This window comes from Ostrea edulis, chromosome 6 (assembly GCF_947568905.1).
Source record: "Ostrea edulis chromosome 6, xbOstEdul1.1, whole genome shotgun sequence".
Lineage (NCBI taxonomy): Eukaryota > Metazoa > Mollusca > Bivalvia > Ostreida > Ostreidae > Ostrea > Ostrea edulis.
In genome coordinates this window covers 78,957,699-78,982,902 of record NC_079169.1, presented here as the reverse complement: position 1 = coordinate 78,982,902, position 25,204 = coordinate 78,957,699, and the positions used below count along the sequence as shown (strand labels likewise).

Genomic DNA, 25,204 nt, shown 5'->3' with positions numbered 1-25,204 from the left:
CAACACAGGTTGTACTGTAGGGAAATTTTTGGAGAAAGTAAAATGATTAAATTGTAAACAACAAGTAACTAAATTTTTCGAGTGTGTTAAGTAAAACTGTAAACTTTTGTTAATTGTATTACAGTGGAAGTTGGCAATGACGCTGACCAGCTGGACAACATTTACCATGGCTCTGTCAAACAAACAGTTGCTGACGATCAACAGAGATCAGAAAGACAGACACCCTCACTGACCAAGGAAATGTCAGATGAAGAGAAAGAGAACTGGACTCAGGTTAGCAAGATGCAGTACAGGTCATGAGTATTCCCCTAAACACATAGAGCCCTGTGGATTGAAGTCTATGCTTTAGTGTGGGCCTAGAAAAAAAATCAGTATTTTTATGCCTCCGAGATCGAAGATTGGGGGGCATATTGTTTTTGTCCTGTCTGTCATTTTGTAATTTTGTCATTCTGTCTGAAACTTTAACCTTGCTAATAACTTTTGAACAGTAAGAGATAGGGCTTTGATATTTCACATGAGTATTCCTTGTGACAAGACCTTTCCGTGGGTACCAACATTTTTGACACCTTGACCTTGGAGTTTGACCTACTTTTTGAAAACTTTAACCTTGCTAATAACTTTTGAACAGTAAGTGATAGAGCTTTGATATTTCACATGAGTATTCCTTGTGACAAGACCTTTCCGTGGGTACCAACATTTTTGACCCCTTGACCTTGGAATTTGACCTACTTTTTATGCCCCCCTTTGAAAAAGAGGGGGCATATTGTTTTGCACCTGTCGGTCGGTCGGTCTGTAGACCATGTGTTGTCCGCTCAATATCTTGAGAACCATTCACTTGATGATAATGATATTTCATATGTGGGTTAGTTATGAGTAGAAGAGGATCCCTATTGTTTTTCAGGTCAAAGGTCACCTTGTGTATAGTTGGGGGTGGGGGGGGGGGGGGGCATGTTTAGTTGTCCATTACTGCTGTCTGTGATTTTTCTACATTTTTAACAAGGGTCCTGTGGCTTTCAAATTGGGAAAAATTGTCGACATTTCAGCAAAATTGGGGAAAATCAATTTTATCGTAAATAAGATATAAAATCATATCAAACATTATATTATCTTTATTTTACACATCTAATTTTCTTCAACTTTCTAAAATTTTCAATTATTCTATCCAAATCATCATCCCATAACTCCTCGTTTAAGTCTTATGTATATAATTCACATCAAATGTTTATTTTTTTCAAATACGTTTTCCTTTCATAATTCTATTATTGGGAAAAATGCAAGCTATATTGGGGGGAAAATGGCAATTTTTAGGAGGGGAAAGGGCCGAAATATGGACCCAAAATAGGCCTTAAAAAATCACTTGCTGTTAAAGCTGTATGATTCAATGTTCATGCATCATTTTGGTACATAGCTGCTTTAAAGCAGATTGATTAGTTTTTAAAGTTATTAAAGGGGGAACGACATCTACTTGGATAAGACTATCTCCCAGATTTAGTTCTTCAGCATACTGTGAAGGGGGGGGGGGGGGTATACATGTACGTTTTACAAATGTTTTTGTTTATACAGGTAACTCTCGAATTATCGCCACTCAATTCATCGCCATTTTCGTTATAACGCCGCATTTTTCTAGGACCATTTTTCCTGTTACTTAAAACTCTCGTTAAAACGCCAAATTCGCTATCGCCATTTGCCACAGTGTTTTCATTACAAAAGTCTATTTCAACGTGTTAATTATCTCGATAAACTGCCATGGGTGCACCTGGTCAGTGAAGCAGTAAATTGGTCATTATCAATCTCCGGCGTACACCTGGACAGAAGGATCCCAGTAATTGCTTTTATTGAATAAACAAGAAAATTACTCAAGATGAACTGTAGTCAAGTTGTTTATACATCATAAAAACACATTTCGAATTAGCTATGGCTTCGCCACGAAAGAGGCCGGTCCTGTTAAATTTCGATGAGAAAAAGCAAATCATTACGTACCAAGGACATCATCAAAAATATACCCATCAGGATATTGCAAATCATTTTTCTGTTTTATGGGAAAAGGCTATATAAAAAGAAGGACAGTGGGCAACATCTTAGCAGCAAAGGATCGCTCACTTACATAAGTATTGTAAATAGAGGAAAGATAACTCTTACATATAAAAGAACGGTAACTCTATCTCTTCAAGATGGCAGTAATTCAATTCATCGCCAAATTCGTTATAATGCCATAATTTCATAAGAACAAAAGGTGTCGGTTTATCGAGAGTTGACTGTATATATATATAAAAGCACTAAGTTCCAACAACAACACCCGATACCTAAAACTGTCGGATCCACAACATGGATACAAGGTCAAATACAAAAAATATACAATGCACTAAAATGACCAACGACACGAACAACCAGATTGTCAAATTTTCGGGATGACCCGTCCCTTATATATTAGATATATATATAAGTAATAATATGCTTTTATGTTCAGTTGAAAAATCACTTGCATGTCACAGTGCTTTCATCGAGAAATAAAAACATTGAAACAAGAATGGTTTATTACAGACAAAAACATTGGTGAATGTAGAAACTTGTGTGGCAGATGACAGTGACATAATATGTCTTTTATCAGGTCACAAAGAAAGGAAAGAAGAAAGACCAGGCTCACCTTCTTCCATCATCCAAACCTACACTCGCCTCAAATCCAGTAAAAGTGTCCACACTTCCAAGTGATAAATCCAACAACTTTGAAAGACTTGTTCAAAGACTTTCTGAAATCTTTGCAGGACTGAATAGGTTGGAATTCTGTATTAAATTCGCTATTTGTGGATTTTTAGCTCTCTTGAGTTGAAAACTCAGATGAGCTTTTCTGATCACTTTGGTTCATAAATTTTTAATATTTTCAACTTCAGAACCACAGGGCTGATTTCAACCACACTTGCCAAAAGCATGCTTGGCAAAAAGGATTTGATATTCTTTTGTTAAATGAAGTGCCACACCCTTTTCGAAGTAGACATGATTAGGAACTAGGGCTGTTCTATTAAACATATGGGTACCAGGGGAAGGCAGTTTTAAAAAGAATCTTTGGGTGTTCAGACTGGGGGATATTGATTCTATGGTGGGTGGCTTTTGCACAAAAATTCCTTCTTTGGGTGGTTATTTTACCAAACCATATTCGAGGGTAATCTGCGAGAAAATAATCAGAAGAACACATGATTGACAGAGGAAATCTTGGCGTTCTGTAAATTATGATTGAAAGGGAATTGGATGTATTGAATACTGAAGTAAAGTTGACATCAAGATGAAAAAGTATTTTAATTGTGCTGTATGATGAGACAAACATTCTGCTCTGGGAATATTTTAATTTCTGTTTTGCGAATAAATCAATTTGCTTCTGTAAGTTCCTATAACGCTTCATTATTTGCCTCTATGGGTGGATAGGATTGTACCATAACCACTCCTATGGGTGGTCATCCTATTTTTCATCTGCCTTCTTATGTATGTTTTACTGGAACAGCCCTTAGTAGAAATTTTGTGGCATCTTTTTAAAAATCTTCCTGAGAACCACTTGGCCAATTTCAATTAAACTTGGCACAAATGATGAAATCATCCTTGGGTGAAGGGGATTCAAGTTTGTTCAAATGAGGGGCAACGACTTTCTCCAAGGGGAGATAATAGTGATAGTACACTGACAAATTCTTAGTCTTCTCCAGAACCAGCATGCCAATTTCAATCATGCTTCGAACAAATCATCACTTGTATGATGATGGGGATTCAAATTTGTTCAGGTGAAATGCCATACTCCTTTTAAAGAGGAGGGATGCAAAATTATGATTGGGTCATTTAAAAATCTTCTCAGAACCACTGGGCCAGACAAGTTCAAATTTACTTGAAAGTACCACTTAACCAGAAATTTTAAAATTTAGGTGGACAGAGTTGTCAAAATTTTTAAATCACTGTCAGACCGGACAAAGTTTTGTCAGACCAGATACATGTACCTTGTATTGCACAGAAAGAAAGCAAAAAAAAAAACTGCAGCAAAATGCCTTTTCTTGTTTTAACAGCAATGCATCTTCCACTCATATCTAGCCAAAAACGGTCAGTTTTCCAGCCAACTTGGAAGTCAGTAACACCACGGAAGACTTCGTAATTTTTTAAGTGGTCCAGGTTCAGCATTTTTTTCTTTTCTTACGAAGTAGTATGTTTTACATCTCGTCAGAAATTTCCCCTCATATTGAGACGTCACCAGCTGTGGGTGAAATACCACAAATTTAGACCTTTGCTTTGTACTCTTGACTCCAAGACCGTAGTAGTGAGGGTTCTTTAACTTTTTAAAACCTGCCACAACATTGGAGGTCATATCTGAAAGACCTGTAACTCTCACTGCTAAATGCTGAGCGTTTGACGAGCATATATTTACATCTTAGAGCTCGGGTTCGGGATGCACAAGTGAAAGTCACTCAAACAACATGGCCGCACGGCCGATCAAATCTCTACCCAGGAAGAAAAAGCTCAGTGGTAGAGCGCTCGCTTAATAACTGGAAGGTCGTGAATTCGAGTCACACTCGTGCCATGGCCACGTCAAATTTAAGATGTAAATATATACTCGTCAAACACTCGGCATTTAGCAGTGAGAGTCACAGGTCTTTCAGATATGACCTCCAAAAATAATTGGATCACAGCCGATATTTTCAAACGGTCATTTGGACCGACATTTTCTAGCACATTATCGGTCCAGGGAATTTTTTACTGGCCTTACCGACAGTTTTCGACAACTCTTGGTGGAAGCTTTCTGACATAGTGCAGATTCAGTTTTGTTAAAGTCATGACCCCCCTCCCAGGGGTAGGGTTGGGTCACAATAGGGAATCAAAGTTTTTCATGTTATTTTTAAGGCCCAATATGAGGAATGCATTAGCTTTGTATTATATTTGGCAAAATATGGTTATGCTTTGTATTCAACTGAAATAATTATTTTGATCAAATTTAGTTTTAATTAAGATGACAATGGTTAAAGTTGCATATTATTACTATTTTTCTGCCCCCCTTTGAAAAAGAGGGGGCATATTGTTTTGCACCTGTCGGTCGGTCTGTAGACCATGTGTTGTCCGCTCAATATCTTGAGAACCATTCACTTGATGATAATGATATTTCATATGTGGGTTAGTTATGAGTAGAAGAGGATCCCTATTGTTTTTCAGGTCAAAAGGTCAAGGGTCAATCTACTCTGGACATAGGAATATAATGTCCGCTCAATATCTTGAGAACCCTTTGCTTGAAAGACATCAAACTTGACACACTGGTATATCCTAAGGAGTAGATGACCCCTATTGATTTTGAGGTCATTTGGTCAAAGGTCAAACTGGGCATAGGAATATACTGACCATTCAATGTCTAGAAAACCCTTTGCTTGACAGACATCAAACTTGGTACACCAGTACATCTTCAGAAGAAGATGACCCCCATTGATTTTGAGGTCAAAGGTCAAGGGTCAAACTGGACATAGGAATATACAGTCCGTTAAATATCTCGAGAACCCTTTGCTTGACAGACATCAAACTTGATACACTGGTACATCTTCAAGAGAATATGACCCCTATCGATTTTGAGGTCACATGGTCAAAGGTCAAGGGTCAAACTTGACATGGGAATATACTGTCTGCTCAGTATCTTGAGAACCCTTTTCTTGACAGACATCAAACTTGGTACACTGATACGACTTCAGGAGAAGACGACCACTATTGATTTTGAGGTCACATGGTCAAGGGTCACACTAGACGGAATATACCGTTCAATATCTTGAGGACCCTTAGCTTGACAGACATCAAACATGGTACACTGGTACGTCTTCAGGAGAAGACGACCCCTATTGATTTTCAGATCACATGGTCAAGGGTCAAACTTGACATTGGAATATACTGTCTGCTCCATATCTTGAGAACCCTTTGCTTGACAGACATTAAACTTGGTACACTGGTACATCTTCAGGAGAAGATGACACCTATTGATTTTGAGGTCGCATGGTCAAAGGTCAAGGGTTAAACTGTACATAGGAATATATTGTCCGCTCAGTATCTTGAGAACCCTTTGCTTGACAGACATCAAACTTGGTACACTGGTACATCTTCAGGAGAAGATGACTACTAATTTTTTTAAGGTCACATGGTCAAAAGTCAAGGGTCAAATTGGACATAGGAATATACTGTCCGTTCAATATCTTGAGAACCCTTTGCTTGACAGACATCAAACTTGGTACACTGGTACATCTTCAGGAGTTGATGACCCCTATTGATTTTTAGGTCACATGGTCAATCCACTCTTGACATAGGAAGATATTGTCTGCTCAATATTTTGAATTGATGATACTACTCTCAATTAAATGATGTGTGTGTGTATAACCCTTTTCAATTGTGTACCATGGGGGGCATATGTGTTTTACAAACATCTCTTGTTTTTTTTTCAGATTTAGTGCTATTATTGGTTTAAGATGAAAACACACCTTAGTTCATCAATTTGCCTTTTTAGATAAAAGTTTAAAACTACAGAACTGTTTATTAAATTTTAGAGAGGAAGTTATTAGCGTGATAACATCTGTCAGGATGCAGAGAGGCGGACTCAGTGGATTGACAATCAAGGATATTGTGGCTGAAGCGAGAGTTTTTGCCACACGACTCATGAAAAATAAGGTACCTTCATATTGGAAACTGGTTTTTAACTCACCTGAGCTGAAAGCTCAGGTGAGTTCTTCTGATCACCTGTTGTCCATCTGTAAACTTTTTTCATTTTTTACTTCTTCTCCAGAACTTCTGACCAATTTCAACCAAACTTGGTAAAAAAACATCCTTGGGTGAAGGGCTTTCAAGTGTGTTCAAATGAAGGGCCATACCCCTTTCAAAGGGGAGATAATCATAAAAATAGGGTGGGGTCATTTAAAAATCTGGGCATAGTGCAGATTCAGGTTTGTTAAAATCATGACCCCAGTGGTAGGAGGGTGCCACAAATAGGGATCCAAGTTTTACATACAAATTCTAAGGGAGAATCATTAAAAATCTTCTCCAGAAAAGTCTACATTTACATGAAAGCTTCCTGACGTAATGCAAATTCAAGTATGTTGTAATCATGCCCCTCGGGGGAAGGGTGGGGTCACAATAGGGGATCAAAGTATTACATACAAATATATAGAGAAAATCTTCTCAAAAACCATCAGGCCAGAGAAGTTAACATTTATATGAAAGCTTCCTGACATAGTGCAGATTGAAGTTTTTAAAAAAAATCATGGCCCTGGGGGTAGGTTGGGGCCACAGTAGGGATCAAAGTTTTACGTGTAATTATATACTTAAAATCTTTAAATACGGGCCAAGGTGTGTCAGGTGAGCGATATTGGCCATTTGTTAAATCAAGGCAGGTTACTGACAAACAAGTTGATGGTGCAAGCATTTAAAGTTAGCATTTCACAAATTCTATGGTCGTTATAACAATCTAGTTTGCCAATACAATACATCATTGGGTCAAATGCACACTGATTTTGGCTATGGATAACTCTGTTTACCTGCTCAAGATATAAGGGCTCACGATGGGTGTGACCAGTCGACAGGGCATGTTTACTTCTCCTGATCCCACCTCAGGTATATCCAGGGGCAGTGTTTGCCTCGCTATTTTGTGTTGCTTTAATATGAGTTATGATATTGATCATTGTTATTTTCACCTTTCATACTTGTTACATTTTTGTAGAAATACCTCATGTTTACAAATAGAACAGAGGACAATTTGAAAACTTCAAAAGAATAATTTGTATCGATACCTGCTACAAATTGTGTCAGGGCTGTTACTGTTTTGTCTTTTGCGGTAGGCTTTTGTTATTTAACATATACCAATAGGTGATCATCTCATGCAGATATGCTGGGTACCATGGATAGTGACCTTTGATCTTGAATTTTATGTTCACAGTAACACAACTTTTGCAGATTTTGTGGGTAAATTCCTGAAGCCGATGTGTCATGTTCCTAGTTTGTGACGTTGAAATTCTATAGATATCTAGTTAAGCATAATACTTATGCATGTACATTTTGTTTTACCATAGTTTTAAGATTCTGACAAAATTAAAGCTTATAAGATGGTACTGTATATATTCCCACCACCACTTGTTGGAAATCGTGGACGAGTGGACTCGGAGGCTCTTGAGGTCTTTGATGTTGGGGGGGGGGGGGGGTCTTTGTCCAGAGAATTTATCTAAAACAAATTAAAAGGTTTGAATCGGACCTTTTACCTACGTGGTGTTTTTTTTTTTTATTAAAGTCAAATAACATTTATGTACCTTTTACATTTTGATTTATAATGAATGTATGAATATTTTCTTTTGGCGGTTAATATTTGATTGATTTTTATGGCGTCGAGCTTTGCTCGAATGGCATCTAGTCAGCGTGTACGACTGAATCAGCTGAAAAGTTTACGCGACCGAAGGTGTCAGACTATCGATGCTTCCGCAGAAAAATCCTGCGCTTTTTGTAATGGCGTATGAATATCTGTACTGTTTAATGATTTACGACATTTTAAAGTTGTTAATGAGAAACAAATGAAAATTATCACATTGATTTACTTTAACATATAAAAACTTTCACAAAAAACAAGAACAAATCAAATAAAAATTCTAATTTCAATGCGAACTACATTTGCAAAGTCACGTGATGTCTGAAACGATAGCGTGTCTAGATGAAAGATAGTGTGGGTTTTGTTTGTAAACATTGCGTGCTGTTGGCGAAATTTAAACTGAGAAATAGTGTATCGCGGATTATTTATGGTCATTATATTTTAGGGTAGGTAATGTTTATTTGACTGTAGCATTCTCAGTAGGGTATTAACGCATCTGTAGGTTTGCAAATCATTGGTCAACTCGGTATATAAACACTGGCATGTGTTAATGTTATTGTAAACAAACCAAGCGCGGAAGCATTCATTATTATAAGGCTTTCAAGTAAAGATTTTTGTGGAGGTAAAAGTTACTGAATTAACAACAAAAAATTTTAATCTGACTAGATTTTCATCTCTTGAGATGCTAGCAGTGATATATACTACAAATGGTCCATAGTTGTTTACATTGTTACACATATTTCTTATTAAAATTTTGGTTTAAGACTTATTTCTTGTTTTTATTATGTTATCAACAAGTACATGCAATGCTGCCCTTTACAACTATTAAAAGGAGAGTTCTCACAACAGTTGACTTTTTCTCTAAATATTTTAATGCACTAAGTTTTGTAGTGCTGCTGAATATAAGAAGTTAGTTTTGATATGCAGAACAGGAAGATTATTTTAGATTTCAAAGCCCTTGGGGCAAGTGATACTTTAAACTGACCCTCAGGTGACTGTTAAGCAAGTGATACTTTAAACTGACCCTCAGGTGACTGTTAAGGCCTGTGAGCCTCTTGTTGAATATTCTGATGTAATATGAAAGTTTCCTTGCCCTCTTGCACACATGTTCCTTTTTCATTTTGTTCTCACTTTGGAGTTCTAAATGACTAGGCAAATTCAAAAGACTGAACACTGAACAAGTGTTGGGTGAATAATGAACTCTTTGTGAATGATGAATGCTAATGGTTGAGGAACAGTGAAGGCCAAACTGTGAACAGAGCACACTAGGTGAACGTGAAATTGAAAAAGTTCAACTTTTGAGGGGCTGTATGTTGGGTGGTTTTCTTAAGCAACGAGTGGTAGAACTTTAGTTAAATGTGGTAGTATTAGCCATCATTCAGTGTTCACTCACCATTTTAGGGGGGGGGGGGGGGGATTTGTTTCAGGGACTGTAACCTAAAACCCAGAAAGTGAAAACAATTTAGTTTACTATTTGCAGAATGAATTGATAACCAAAGCTTCTTTTGACTTCTCCATGCCATTCCAAAAGAACCAAGCAAGAGTGGTGAGTATCTTTTGTTTCATGAGGGATGATTTAGATATCTTTAGGTCACCTGCACCTGAGTTTACTCAAGTGACCTATTGTAATTGGTTTTCATCATCCGTCATGCACCCCTGGGGCCTTAGGGGTGGGGGAAAAATTGACCAATTTTCAAAAATCTTCTTACAACTGCACATGTAAGAAAAACTAAATGCACGGTGATGTGGTGCAGTAGCATTATGCCAGCAAGTATATATTTAGTTTCATTTGTCCAAACTGGATTTTCACTGTGTCAATCCCTGGGCTGAATCAACATTATTTTTTAAAGAATTTCTACAACATGCCTTGTAAATTTTATAAAATGTTATCGACCTCTCCTCTCATCACAGTCTATTGTCAGTAGGAACAGGAAGCCCAGACATGACACATCCCTGTTTAACTATGGTTTTGATTTAAAACCCGAGTTCGATCCCCATGATCGGCAGTGGTTGTATGTGAGAGGGTATGGTGGTTGCCGGCTCGGACACCTGGGTTTCCTTCCAGGTACTCTGGTTTCCTCCCACATAATGACCCCCTAGCGCAAACATCCGTGCATCCAAGGACCCCATTGGAAATAAGCTTTCGAGCTTTCATGGGTTATCCTGGGTATTTATGTTTGTATGTATGTTTGTATAAACCAATTTATCATTTATTTATTATACCCCCCGAACGAAGTTCTGGGGAGTATATAGGAATCACTCTGTCCGTCCGTCCGTATGTCTGTCTCCAGATTCGTGTCCGGGCCATAACTTCTTTGTTCTTTGACATAGGCATACCATATTTGGCACACAGGTGGATCACCATGAGACGATGTGTCGGGTACCTTCATGACCTCTATTTGACCTTGACCTTGAGGTCAAAATTAAAGGTTTTTTACAATGGATTCGTGTCTGGGTCATAATTTCTTTGTTCTTTGACATAGACCAGAGTTCTTGAAATTTCTTTTGAAGTGTCAGACATTTGGTCTGACACTGTTAGAAATAGTGTCAGCCCTGTGGTAGTATATGTCTATATTATGTCCATTTCATTATTTTCTACTTACTTGTCTATGTAAATTCCTATCATCGTATTCGAGTTGTTTATTTCATGAAACAGGAAGAGACTTATCTTTTATTTTCAAACGTATTTTATTACAAAACTTCTCATTGGTTACTTCTAGATTTATTATCAAATCACATTACAGGTAACTTTTACTTTCATTCTTTTGTTAAGAATAGTATTTAAACCCGAGCACAACGTGCTGAGCCATTCCTTGCAACAAGGTAAATATCAGGAGTTGCCTCACCCTGTATATTTGATTATTGTTTCTTATTTTTCCTATTTAGTTCTATTTTTCTCTCAAGCCACATTCATTCCCCGGGATTATTATTTTGGTATTTATCATACAATTGTCGAACTTTATTAAAGGTTTAAAACTTTATTTATTATTTTATTGCTAGCCTCACTCTAGGCGGACTCAAACTTACCTGGAAAAATCTAAAGGGTTGAATACTTTATATAACACTTATCATCATTAAAAAAAAAACACAACGCGAAGTAAAAAGAACATATCAATAGTAGTGGCAGAATGTCCAACTACTACAGCCCAAACAAAATTTTGTCAGTCCAGAAAAAAATGCATTGCTCTTGAGGTATTTATAAATTTTATTTATAAATCAACTACATGTGTAATTGTATTCAATTTCCATCTCAGCTATAAATTCAGGAATTCTCCTTTCATACCCTTTCTCACACTCTGGATCCCGTGGGGATCTGGGTTAGAATAGGTCCTCAGTACCCCTTGCTTGTCGTAAGAGGCGACTAAATGGGGCGGTCCTTCGGATGAGACCGCAAAAACCGAGGTCCCGTGTCACAGCAGGTGTGGCATGATAAAGAACCCTCCCTGTTCACAGGCCACAAGTGCCGGCAATGGTGACGTCTCCATATGAGTGAAATATTCTTGAAAGGGACGTTAAACAATATACAATCAATCAATCCTCACTTCACTGAGTCACTTTCTTGCTCTATTTCTCTCTCATCCTCCACTTCTCTCTCACCCTCCATTCTCTCTGATCTTCCTCTGCAATCGTTTAAACTACTCTTTCTCTCACTTTGGCCTGGGTGTAGTTGGTCTCGCAACTTTGAAGAGATGGTGTCACCTAGCGGTAGGTAAAATTTTAAAAACCGCATCAAACAAAAGCCATTGTCTCCCAGATTGCCAGGCGGAGATGCAATCGGTTTCTTTTCTCCTCGTAGTTCCTCACAACAGATTCCTCATGTTGACGTTTCAATGCCTTGCCAGATTTAGCATCGGTTTGAAAATTTATGGGCCACATGGCCGCCATTTTCCCCCCGTAAAAAACGGACTTCGATCCCGATTTTTTATCGGCCATCAGGACTGACAATTAAGTAACTTGTGTCAGACATATACTACTTTTATCGGATAATCCGACATTACCGACACTTTTCAAGAACTCTGACAGGCGTACCATATTTGACACATGAATGTATCGCCATGAGACGATGTGTCATGTACCTTCATGGCCTCCATATGACCTTGACCTCAAGGTCAAAATTAAAGGTTTTTACAATGGATTCGTGTCAGGGCCATAACTTCTTTGTTCTTTGACATAGGCATACCATATATTTGACACATGAGTGTATCACCATGAGACGATGTGTCAGGTACCTTCATTACCTCTATATGACCTTGAACTTTGACCTCAAGGTCAAAATTGATTATAGGGTTTTGACATAGTCATACCATAAGACATGGGTGTATCACCATGAGACTATGTGTCAAGTACATTCATGACCTCTTTATGACCTTAACCTTTGATCTCAAGGTCAAAATTATAGGTTTATACCATGGATTTGTGTTCGGACTATATCTTCCATTTTCTTCTACAAAGGCATACATGTACTATATTTTTACACTCAGGAAAGAGGTAATTTATGCCTATTAACAACACCCTTTGGGAGATAGGGGTAAGCAGGGGGTATTCTTAGTGAGCATTGCTCACAGTACCTCTTGTTTTATAACCACTCTTGATATTTCTCGCTACCCATTCACGGCACACTCGAATCCATCATATAGCTCTCTGATCATCTTGACCATCTTCTCTGGAATCCCATTTGATTCTAAAGTTTTCCACAGGCTCTTCCAGTGCACAGAGTCAAATGCAAATACAGTCAGTGTTACGTTCATGTATCTGTTCAAGGACATTCATCTAGAAGAATATCTGATCACGTGACATTCATCTAGAAGAATATCTGATCACATGTTCCTTTTGCAGGTCTAAATCCTGCTTGTTCATTTCTGTGTGTTTTTTCTATGATATCAAGTTACTGTAGTGATAATGTTTTCGTATCTACCAAGAAAAGTATGGATTTAACAAAAACATGCATGATATATTTCCTAAATTACTTTTTTGTTGTTTCATTGGGTGATCAAGGTATAGCTAGATTGCAGGAAAAAATGCTTAACGCGTAGGCATTTCACCCGATGAAACAACAAAGAAAGACATTTTATTGTTTATATTTATATTTTTATCTATTACTTAAAAATATAAACTAGAATTTAGATATAAAATATCATATGGTTGACCCATTTGTTATGTTAAATGGAACAGCCAATGCACCCTTTGACCTTGATGACACTCCATATTTGGTAATGATTTTGCAGACAGGTGGTACAACAAAACCGATCGCACTAGTTTGCAACAAATCTGTATTTATTGCATGATAAAAGCCATATAGCAATTTCAAAGAGATATTAGAGAAAAGATTCAGTGAATGTAAATATATAGGATTATTGTCTACAGTTTTTGTATTGAGATGTCAATGAAATTAGTCAATTATCTTCTTTGACATATTTTATTGAAATATTTAATATCGTCGAGCATATCAACAACAACAAAATTGTTTGAGCATTATCTTGGATTGCAGTTTTTAAAAACAAAAAGTTTTTTTTTTAAATTGTTGTTTGTTTGTACAGCTTTCTAATGAAGATGAAGAGATATGTGTGATCTGTCATGATGGTCTGAGTTCTGAGGAAGTAAAGAATTTGGAATGTGGACATGTTTTCCATGCTGGGGTATGAACATGTATAAAATTTATGTAATCTTACAGATAATATAGTTCAAGTTACATGTAGAAAATATTTGAAAATGAAATTTTACTCTTGATCGATAAATGTAGCAACAGTGCTACAAAGGATGATATGGATTTGCTTGAGGAATCGACCCACTGCGAGATTCAGATTTCCGGCAAAAAGTTATCAATTTGAGGTCAACTTTTTGTCTATATGCACTCGAATAACTCCAAATCATAAAGTTTCCCAATTTCACTGGGTTATTTTATTTTCTTCATTAGATGATCTATTTGGCATATAACACTGTTTTGTCATTTTTGTGATCCATTTTGACATTACTTTCCCTTCAAAGAGCATAATGGCAGTTGTGCCTATGGGCAAATTAAACATTTTCAGATTTGTTGTGAATTAAAGATTCATTACTGCTCTGAGGGTGAAAATGTGGAGAGAGAGAGAGAGAGAAGCAAAATTATTCTGACATATTTCCAAAATATATAATCTCAAAAGTATCATGTCTCCCATGATGCAATAGGTAGCATGGAAGTGTTTTCACCGACGTAGGACTTTTTTGCATGAGTTCGAGCCCCATTGACGGTTGTTTTTTTTTTAATCTATTATTATATGTTTTATTAACAATATTATCATTATTAACAACTTTTTTTCCATTTTCAAATTAAAGATTAGTACAAAACAATCAATAAATGAAACAAGAAATCTAACAGTAGATTCACTCATATCACCGTGTACAACGCCACATGTGGGGACCGTGATCGGTGTAGCACGGGGATGTGAATTCGAAGCGAAGAAAGTAGGTCAATAAGTATTCAAAGACTGATTGTGTTTAATCAAAATAAATCTAGATAGCCAAAAGTATTGCACGGAAGACAATGGTTATTGATAAGCTAGCACTAGCAATTGGGGAGTTTAGAACTCTTTGGAAATACCCAAACACTTTGACAATATACAAGTAGGGTAGGCGCCGGGTATATTTTTCGGTGTATTTAATGAGAAATCTTCATTCCTACTGCTTAAACTCCCAAGTTTTTTTGACCAGAAACATTACCTTTGAATGGGACTCAATATTCGACTGAAAAAACCAACACAAAATCATGATATGCCGAGTATTTGACTGAAAATCTTGTGTGGCGTAAGGGGGTGAAAATCTTGTGGCGTAGGGGGACCGAGAATTCTTTTAACATAAGCAAAGTTTCTCACAAAGATACACATCTTCAGCACAGTGAATATTGTCTTTTTCAAAATTATATGGAAAATTCTCAGATCATTTTGTTCAAAGGGAACCCAAGTAAAATCACAGTGTATGATTGACGGTTATCTATATGTTTAAAGTTACCTGTGTTTTGAAGAGTAAAATTGATAGCATGTAGAGGAAATGATGGAATCCCAACCAACCAAGCACATATATACGATTTATGTGAGTAATATTATATGCAACAAAATCAAACTTAAGACATTTTTTACAGTGCATCGCGAGTTATTTCCCCCTGAATACAGGTGGCTCATAACTCGTTGCGGTCCTATTCTCTAAACCTACTCAGAGGTTCCTGCGCTACGAGCACTAAACACCTCTGTCAACGGCTTTGTACAGAAATCTTGTAAAAGTTTCTAATATCCAACACTTATGTTTTGAACCTAATATTTAGTCATATTATGAAATGCTTTTGGTGCAATTTGATTGATGCTTACTGTAAATTGTTTAAAATCGCGGTTTTCTGATACTAGATTTGGAACTACTTCGTAATATGTGTATGAATGTAGGTCATTCACGTGGTAGATATTCACTGTAAACATGGAATCAAAAGTAAGAAAGACTGTAAAACATTCAATAACACTTGTAAAATAAGAGGCAAACACCTTAATGGTAAAAATGTACTTATCAAAGTGCCAGTGGCCTATGAAAGAGCCTGATGTATCACATATTGCTAGAACTTTTAAAAGGAAAGGAAATGAGAATGGCTGTTTATATCATGTGATTGTATTGTCACGTGATTGCAAGTATTGGGGAAGCTTGCGTAACGCACCCTTTGGTGAGAGAATGCTTGCGGTCCATGCTAAAACGAACTCTGGCTGAGTTTGGTTGCGGTCCTCAATTCAGTGCATCATTATAAGGATTTACTATTTCTGATTGTACATGTAAATAAGTGCCAGTTAAGGAATAATGTAATTACTGACAATTTGAAATGATATTGCTGTCCAATATTTTTTGTCATTGATTATATTCATGTGTCCCTTGTGTGATTTTTCGCAGTCCTCAAATGTTTTTTATATCAGGGTAAGAATGTCTTTAAAATATCAATTCTTTATTGTTACTTTTCAGAAATTACATGTACAAACAAAGCATTTAATTATTATCTTGTAATCATTTCACACTGTGGACAAAAATACATGTATATATGTACATCAGGTGTCAATGACCGAAACACACATCTCTAATGCAATATTTTTGTTGAAATATGTTTACTCATGTGTAATTCAATCTTTTGAAAATCAATGTTAGTGTAAATCAACTTACTCAAATGTACACAAAAATAATTATCAAACACGTAGTAATAGAAGGGAGTGCCAAAGGTTGTTTTTTTCTGTCCATGCATAGTTGGTTAATTTTACGAACAAAGTTTGATATATAAACTACCTCCATTAATAAGATAATATTTGAATTGTAAAATTTAAGGAACCGATCAAGCTCTTGCCCTCCATCCCCCGCGATTTAGAATTTAAACTGGGTTTTGTTATATTTGTTTGTTTTTTGCCTTTCAAGAATTTTCAGACGCTTGTGAAGTGAACTCTTTTTTGAAGAAAAAAAATCCTACGTGCCTGAAAACATTTATATCACATGCTTTCATCTTGCTTTATTTCTGGATTGTGGCGACAATTTTCCGAAATTTGTGGATTCCCTGTCTATCTCATCCTAATTTCTAGTTATATAATCGTTTCATACTTTTTGTAAGCTTTAATACCAGTAGAAGGTAAATCTCTAAAGCTTACAAAAAAGTGAAACGATTGTACATAAATCAATATTAGGGTGAGATAGACAGGGAATCCACACATTTCGGAGATATTATGGTGCAAAAAATATATATACCTCAGGTGTCTGTGTTTATTTAACCAAAGATTGTTTTTCTTTCTGGTCATTGCATTATTTGAAATTATCAATAGTTCATGTCAATTTCATTAAAATATGAAACTGTCTTAATAATCTGGTATTGTGGTATTTTAGAAAATGTTTTTTAATGAAAATTTAATGGCATAAAAAGTCACACACATCATTATCAGTTTATCGCACGAATATCAGAGTAACTTTGAACAAGTTTGATATTTATATATTCACTGTGTTCAAGATGATTTTGGTAAGAAACTTAGCGAGTCTCGGTCCCCCTACGCCACAAGATTTTCACCCCCTTACGCCACACAGGGTTTTCAGTCAAATACTCGGCATATCATGATTTTGTGTTGGTTTTTTCAGTCGAATATTGAGTCCCATTCAAAGGTAATGTTTCTGGTCAAAAAAACTTGGGAGTTTAAGCAGTAGGAATGAAGATTTCTCATTAAATACACCGAAAAATATACCCGGCGCCTACCCTACTTGTATATTGTCAAAGTGTTTGGGTATTTCCAAAAAGTTCTAAACTCCCCAATTGTTAGTGCTAGCCTATCAATAACCATTGTCTTCCGTGCAATACTTTTGGCTATCTAGATTTATTTTGATTAAACACAATCAGTCTTTGAATACTTATTGACCTACTTTCTTCGCTTCGAATTCACATCCCCGTGCTACACCGATCACGGTCCCCGCATGTGGGATTGTACACGGTGCATATGAAACTGGTTTTTATTCATTGTATAACACGAGGCCACGTATCATTTTACCCGTGTTCGACACAAACGCCAGTTTTAGGGGGTGACTTTAAAATCTTCTCGAGAACCACTTAATCAGAAAAGGTGAAATTGACATGAAAGCTTCCTGACATGTGTAGATTCAAGTTTGTTCAAACCTAGCTGTAAACAAAATCATTTCAAGCTGTGAGTTTTCAGGTCATATGGGGGTTTAATGATAGGGGTAGGTTGGGCCATATTAGGGACTAAGGTTTTACATGCAAAGATATAAAAATTATGGAAAGTCTTCAGATATGGGCCATGGTGATTCAGGTAAGTGATGTGGCCCATGGGCCTCTTGTTTCAGAGAGCTACAGTTCTGCAGCTAGTTCAAGCCATGGCCTCTGGGGATAGGGTGGGGGTCACAATAGCGGATCAACGTTTTAAAAGTGGATATATAGCAATAAATCTTTGAAAATCTTTTTCTCAAGAACTATTTTATATATTTTTTAAAATCTTATGACAGCAGGACCATGTTGACTCAGGTGAACAATGTGGTCCATGACTTTTTATGCCAGTGTCAAATGGTTACAAGTGTTGAATGCTTACAAGTTGAAATCCTTATCCTTTTCTACATTTTAAACACAAATGATGATAGAAAAATTATCAATGGTGTGTATGGCTTTTAAATATTTGATAGATTCTTCATGTAAAATTAACATTTATTTATATCCATTGAATTTGAAGTTTTGCATATTTTCAGTGTATTAAACAGTGGGTGTATGGCAGAGAAATGACCTGTCCTACTTGTAGAAGATTGGTGTTGTTTCCTGAAGAATTTCCCAAACTAGGAAAATGAGGATAGGAATGTATTTAAAGCGTCCAATCATTCAGTGGCATAATCAGTGTGAACGGAATTTGTAAAACCCAGACGTTATTGTAATGCCAGTATTTTTCAGTTATATGTGTTGCATTTGATAAAAAGTTGAATGGTTTAATTGTAACAATTTTAATTTTAATTTGGTAATTTTTGTACTTAAAAACAAGTATTCTTGACGTCAATAAATTGTCATACTTGTAATATAAATAGTGATTGTTAGTTGTGTTTTTTTTATGCAACATGCTGAATTTTGAACAAATATGTTGTTCGTACTACTTGTGGAGGATTGGCATGCTGCAGATTGAATGGGACATAAATTCGGTAAACTGTTAGCTTCAATGAATGTTCTCATACTGTGTTTATGACCTAAGGTGACTTTATTGTGTTTGAGGTCAGAATAGTCACTCATTATATCACATTGTGAAAAACGCTCTCTGGATACTATTTTGAATACTGTGAACTCTAGCTACTTTTGTTGAAGAATCTCCATGGCATTTTGATAACCCCTTTTCATTCTTAGGTCAGTGGTCAGAGATTGGTTGGTTTAAGGATGATATCTAGTGTGTTGCTGGGGCGGAATCCAGGCTGGTGATATAGTTGATATGTCAAGTATACATGTACCTAAATTTCCTCGCACTTTCCCGCCATACTGTTCCAGTAACTAGAAAAATTATTCTAAACTGAGACCTATTTTAAAAATTCATTGTTTCACGGAAGATTGATTTTATACTGTTTAACTTCTCTCTCGAGAAATTTCACCCACATGGAGACATCACCATTGTCAGTGAAGGGCTGCAAAATTTAGGCCTTTGCTCGGCGCTTACGGCCCTTGAGCAGGGAGGGATCTTTATCGTGCCACACCTGCTGTGACACGGGGCCTCGGTTTTTGCGGTCTCATCCGAAGGACCGCCCCATTTAATCGCTTCTTACGACAAGCAATGGGAACTGAGGACCTATTGTAACACGGATCCCCACTGGACTTTTCACAGAAGAAATTTAAAATGCTACATTTTACATTTCTATCCACCCGCTGCATTAGCCAAGTGGTTAGGGTATTCGCTTCGCAAACGAGAGACCAAAGTTCGATTCTCAATCTCGAAGCCGTGTCAAACTTAAAGACTTGAAAACTTGAAGTAGACCTACACTATCAAATGCAAATGCGGGACAGCGCGTCCGTTTTCCGAAATGTGGTATTATAACGATACCGTTTTGATTTTTACATGGAGATAAGAATGTCCGATATCAATACCTTCCAGGACGTTCTTCTCTGTAAGCGTTAGATGAAATCCGTCTGGCTGACCGCATCTCGCCTCTCCCAAATTGTGCCTCCTTTCCGGAGACAAATGTGAAGGATGTTTCGACTTGAAACACCTTGCGCACATTTTCAGCCTCTTCCAGGGAGCTAACCCAACCGCACAGACCATCCTCTGACACGGTATTCCAGAGAATATGCCAACTAGACGCATCTTTATCATGGGTCATCTGTTCATATACCGGTAATTTAAAAGTGAAAAAAAGCGTGCAACTGTTCCTTAAAAGTGAAAGTAGCGTGTATCAGTTCCGGTGTAATATAAATATTCATGAGCTTAGTTGTGACGCGATCGGGCAGAAGGATTCCATTGAACTCCTACCGTTCTTCTCAGCCGCGGTCAAATTTTGTATTAAAGGGGGGGGGGTGGCTAAATAGAAGAACAAAAATTGGTTGGAGAACAGACATTTTGGCGGATGGGGGAGTTGTACTGTACATGTCCTTGAAGTACATTGACTATTCATGTATGTAAAAGTTTTACAATGATATTCAACGTATGGGATTACGGGGGCATCAGAAAGTTTCCACCAGCATAATAAAAATATTCCTTTTGTGAGGATCGGGGTTAAAATAGGTCCTCGGAACCCCTTGCTTGTCGTAAGAGGTGACTAAATGAGACCGCAAAAACCGAGGCCCCGTGTGCCACAGCAGGTGTGGCACGCTAACGATCCCTCCCTACTCAAAGGCCGTCAGCGCTGAGCATAGTCCTAGATTTTACAGTCCTTTACCGGCAATGTTAACGTTTGCACATGAGTAAACAAATTCTCGAGCGTAATAATTGCTTATTCAAAACTACGCATCTGTTGAATCCAAACTATCATTTAACAAATACACGGTAAACTTGTGTGACAATTAAAGTTCACACTTCGCTACTCAAATGACCACAGATATCGTAATTGTGTTCGTTGCTCCAGATATTGACGTAAGCTTCAAATTACTCACGAGAGATGTGGTGGATCACGTATCCTGGACCTGAGAAGATAGTGGTACGCTCTTGAACTGACATCTGTGACATACTACATGTATATATTAAAAGATTCCTGTTGATAATTCCATATGTGTGGTAATCCACAGGTATTTAAAATAAAAGGATACATCCGATCCATGGAGTATTGATATTTTCACAAGAAGATTGTGTACATATATATCTATACAAGATATATTTACAATTTTATTTTCTGAGCCCAATGAAAGTTTGTCCAGTATGAAACCATTCTGGAATAAAATTGTTATACAAAGGAAGACGACCTGTTAACCATATACACATGTACCATAAATGATGGTGTAGAACTTTTCAAGTGCAAGAATTTAAATGCATATGTTCTTATTCTCTTTAGAGAATAAGAGGCTATGCCTCTCGACTTCTCATCGCAAGCATTCATGTTTTGATTCTGGAAAACGTGTAAATGCCGGAGTCGGTGACGGTTTATGCTTCGACCGACGTTTCGACTCAGATGTGCCTGGATTTACGCAATAGACAAGTTGTTTTCAAACATTTAACAGTAATGCACAAAACCGTCACAATGAAATCAAAACTTGTTTGCTTTTAATCCATTTTCAACATGTCCCCTGTCCAGGGTTTACGTTAACTGGTCTTGGGAGCTGTCACAATAGGGGACCAGTTATAAGAGAAAAGATCAAAGTTGTGATTTAAACCCGGGGCAGGTTATGTGTGTTGCTTCAACTTATTACACGTACAACCTATTTTTAAATGATGTATGAATTATCTATTGTAAACTTTCACTTTCTTTTTGAGTACTTCCTGTTTTAAAGTTTTTACTTCAAACACTCCTTTGCAATTCGAGCAGCATATTCTATCCTTCGCCATCGTTCGCAGTCTCTACCCAGAGTTATCGTTCCCGCTACGCTCCACTAATGCCTCTGTCAACGTCTAAAAATCATATCAAAACGTACTAAAACTAACTTAGCATATCAAACTGTAATGATAATATCTAAGCAAATCAAACACTTGTCTGAATTTTATAAACGTAGAAGCTGGTAAATATGAGACACCTGAGCGAATTAAAAGGTTTTATATAAATATTCATTCATCCAATAATACTAGAATAATCATGGAATTCGTTGTTTTTGTGAACTTACTACTGTAAGATTTTAAGCTTATCACTAAAACTTGTAAAATCATACTTTATAATGCAATAGGTAGAAATAGGTTTTGCCAAGAATCTTGACATTCAGACGTTGACAGAGGTGTTGTAGCGCAGCGTAATACGCCCTCTGGTGAGAGATTGCATCGTTCGATGTAGACCATCATGTAAGTTTTTAAAAATTTCTGAATTAGTTTTGAACATTATAAATTCCTTTATAACTATTATTTTTTCCTAGGAACTTTTGAATTAATATATTTTTTCAATTTGCCAATATGTGAACCATGTGAGTAATTTTCTTTCCTATTTTTTGTAGCCTTTTACCACTTCATACATACACAATAAAGTACATGTTACCACACATGTAGTTGTGTTGTCATTGGTTTGCTAGCTGTTTGCACCAGACAGCATATTATGCCTCTCGACTTCTCTAAAGAGAATGCATACGTTCTATGACATCTGTGATTCTCGTAGCCCCATACATGTACCTCACTTCCGTATAGTAATACCGGCATCACAACTTTATCAAAGAGGTCAAGTTGCCAAGCAACTGGCAATCTAAATTGTCTAATTTTTAGGTGGCTCAAGTGAGCTTTTCTGGTTGTCTGTCCGTCTGTCTGTAAACTTTTTACATTTTCGACTTCTTCTCCAGAACCACTGGGCCAATTTCAACCAAACTTGGCCAACAGCATTCTTGGATGTAGGGCTTTGAAGTTTATTCAAATGAAGGGTTGTGTCCTTTTCAAAGGGGAGATAATCACAAAAATAGGGTGGGGTCATTTTAAAAACTTCCCAAGAACCACTGGGCCAGAAAAGCTGAAATTTACATAAAAGCTTTCTGACATAGTGCACATTCGAGTTCGTTAAAATCCTGGCCCGGAAAGGGGAGTGGATGGGGCCACAATAGGGGATCAAAGTTTTACATACAAATATATAGGGAAAATCTTCTCAAGAACCACTGGGCCAGGAAAGCTGAAATATATATAAAAGCTTCTTGACATAGTGCAGATTCAAGTTTGTTAAAATCATGCCCCCGGGGGTATGATGGGGCCATTATAGGGGATCAAAGTTTTAAATTTATACAAATACATATAGGCAAAATCTTTTAAGAATCTTCTTCTCCAGAACCACTGAGCCAGAAAAGCTGAGATTTACATGAAGCTTCCTGACATAGTGCAGATTCAAGTTTTGTTAAAATCATGCCCCCGGTGGTAAGATGAGGCGACAATAGGGGATCAAAATTTTATAACATATACAGGGAAAATCATTAAAAATCACTGGGCCAGAAAGTTTACATTCACATGAAAGCTTCCCGACATAGTCCAGATTCAATTTTGAAAAAAAATAACCCCCACCCCCCAGGATTAGGTTGGGATTACAATAGGGATCAAAGTTTTACGTACAAATATATAGGAAAAATCTTTAAATATGAGTCAAAGTGACTCAGGTGAGCGATGTGGCCCATGGACCTCTTGGTTCTAATTATTTCGTACATTGCTTTCTGGGTTTGTTCACATAAATGGTTTTAGTTTTACAAAATGATCCTGATCTAGAAAATACAATCGCTAAATATTTGAATTCTTTGACATTTTTAATAACATTACCATTTTGATAAAAGGACTTTATTATCATTGGCACTTTCGAAGAAATAAAAACAACAAAAAACTAGGATCTTTGTTTTGCCTACATTCAGCTTCCATTGAGTGCAATGGACAATATTGACGCTCAACGCATTTTGTAAATCATCTGCGTAGAATAGTACTCTGGGTAGAGATTGATAATTTACATGTATAGCGACCATATTTCATATCTAGCACAGTAAATGAATGGTGGAATGTTTGTAATCATGGTATCATTTTGACGGATTCATCAAATAAAAATAATCAACCAAAGGAATTTTCAAAATTTTTATTACTGTTTGATTCATTTCACCTAGAATTTTACATTGAAGTCTTGGGGAAGAAAATGTTTTATCAAAATATTTTGAAAAGAAATTACATTTTCATAGAAATCTCTTGGTAAAAAGTTACATACACTTTCTCTTTATGAACATATGAAATAAATTGATAATTTACCGCATATAATTTTAGAAAATTAGATTTTTCTTATTTTTACGAAGGGTAGATCTTCAAAAAGTCACAAGTGGAAAAAGGTCAGCTTTATTTTGATTTAGATAATTCAAAATAGTTCATTATTCTTTCATTATACATTGACTACCTTAAAAGTGCCTTTGATATGAACATAGATATGGCCAGCTAATGGAGGTAAACTATTAAATAACGACTAGGAGAACATTAAAAGAATCATCACCTTGTTACTATCAATACAAGGTGATGACATATAATATCTGATATCTCTGCATGTTCATTGTTTCTAGCTGTTAAATCAGGATATGAATGTCAACTTGAATTTCTGATCAGTGATATCAAAATATTACAAACTGGTTGCTTACTGTAGCGATTTTATCTAAATCTTTTTATTTTTTTAAAAGATTTTTTTTTATTACATTGAAGTGTTTGTTTAAGTATTGTCTTTGAAGCTGCTTACAAACCTATTTGAGAACATTTACTATATTGTGAAAAGTTTTCTAGAAACATTTATAATTATGTAATACATTGGTGAATTTTGATAGCTGACTTGGACACTGTCCATCCTACCCTCGTCTGCTGCCATACATTGAATCTTCATTACATATAACCATCTAATATTGATTACATTATGATTATATATACAACTAGCTCTTTCTATATAAATGGATTTTTTTCCTTTTTAAAATGATATTCAAAACTGTGACTATTTAAAAATGCCTGTTTTACTCCACTCCACTCCACTCAGCTTTTTATCCAAGCCAAGTTTTTCGTATGCAATGCATATCTGTTCATGAATCATGACCCCCCCCCCCCCTCCCCCTTCCTTACTGCCGGAACAGGGTGGAGGTAGGATTATATATATGCGAATGGAGGACATTCAGGCATTGATTATTATATGTGTATCACAATGAAATACCGCTTGTCAATTGAATGACTGACCATGCTTAAAGATAAAAGCCGTGTATGATGAGGTAATTATTATACTAAATTTATGCAAATTGAAGTACACGTGTTT

At 36.5% G+C, this 25,204-nt stretch overlaps 1 protein-coding gene across 3 annotated transcripts in view; it reads left to right on the top strand.

The window, feature by feature from the left end:
• Positions 1-18,898, top strand: part of LOC125647369 (uncharacterized) — an 89,322-nt gene extending 70,424 nt beyond the window's left edge. For all 3 annotated transcript variants that reach the window (XM_056140897.1, XM_056140898.1, XM_056140896.1), the window contains 6 exons: positions 125-273; positions 2,609-2,772; positions 6,540-6,660; positions 9,822-9,887; positions 13,879-13,977; positions 18,569-18,898. In XM_056140897.1, coding sequence (XP_055996872.1) covers positions 125-273; positions 2,609-2,772; positions 6,540-6,660; positions 9,822-9,887; positions 13,879-13,977; positions 18,569-18,664 — 695 coding nt within the window. In that variant the 3' untranslated portion in view covers positions 18,665-18,898. The remainder of the gene's footprint in view (positions 1-124; positions 274-2,608; positions 2,773-6,539; positions 6,661-9,821; positions 9,888-13,878; positions 13,978-18,568) is intronic.
• Positions 18,899-25,204: the final 6,306 nt, after the last annotated feature.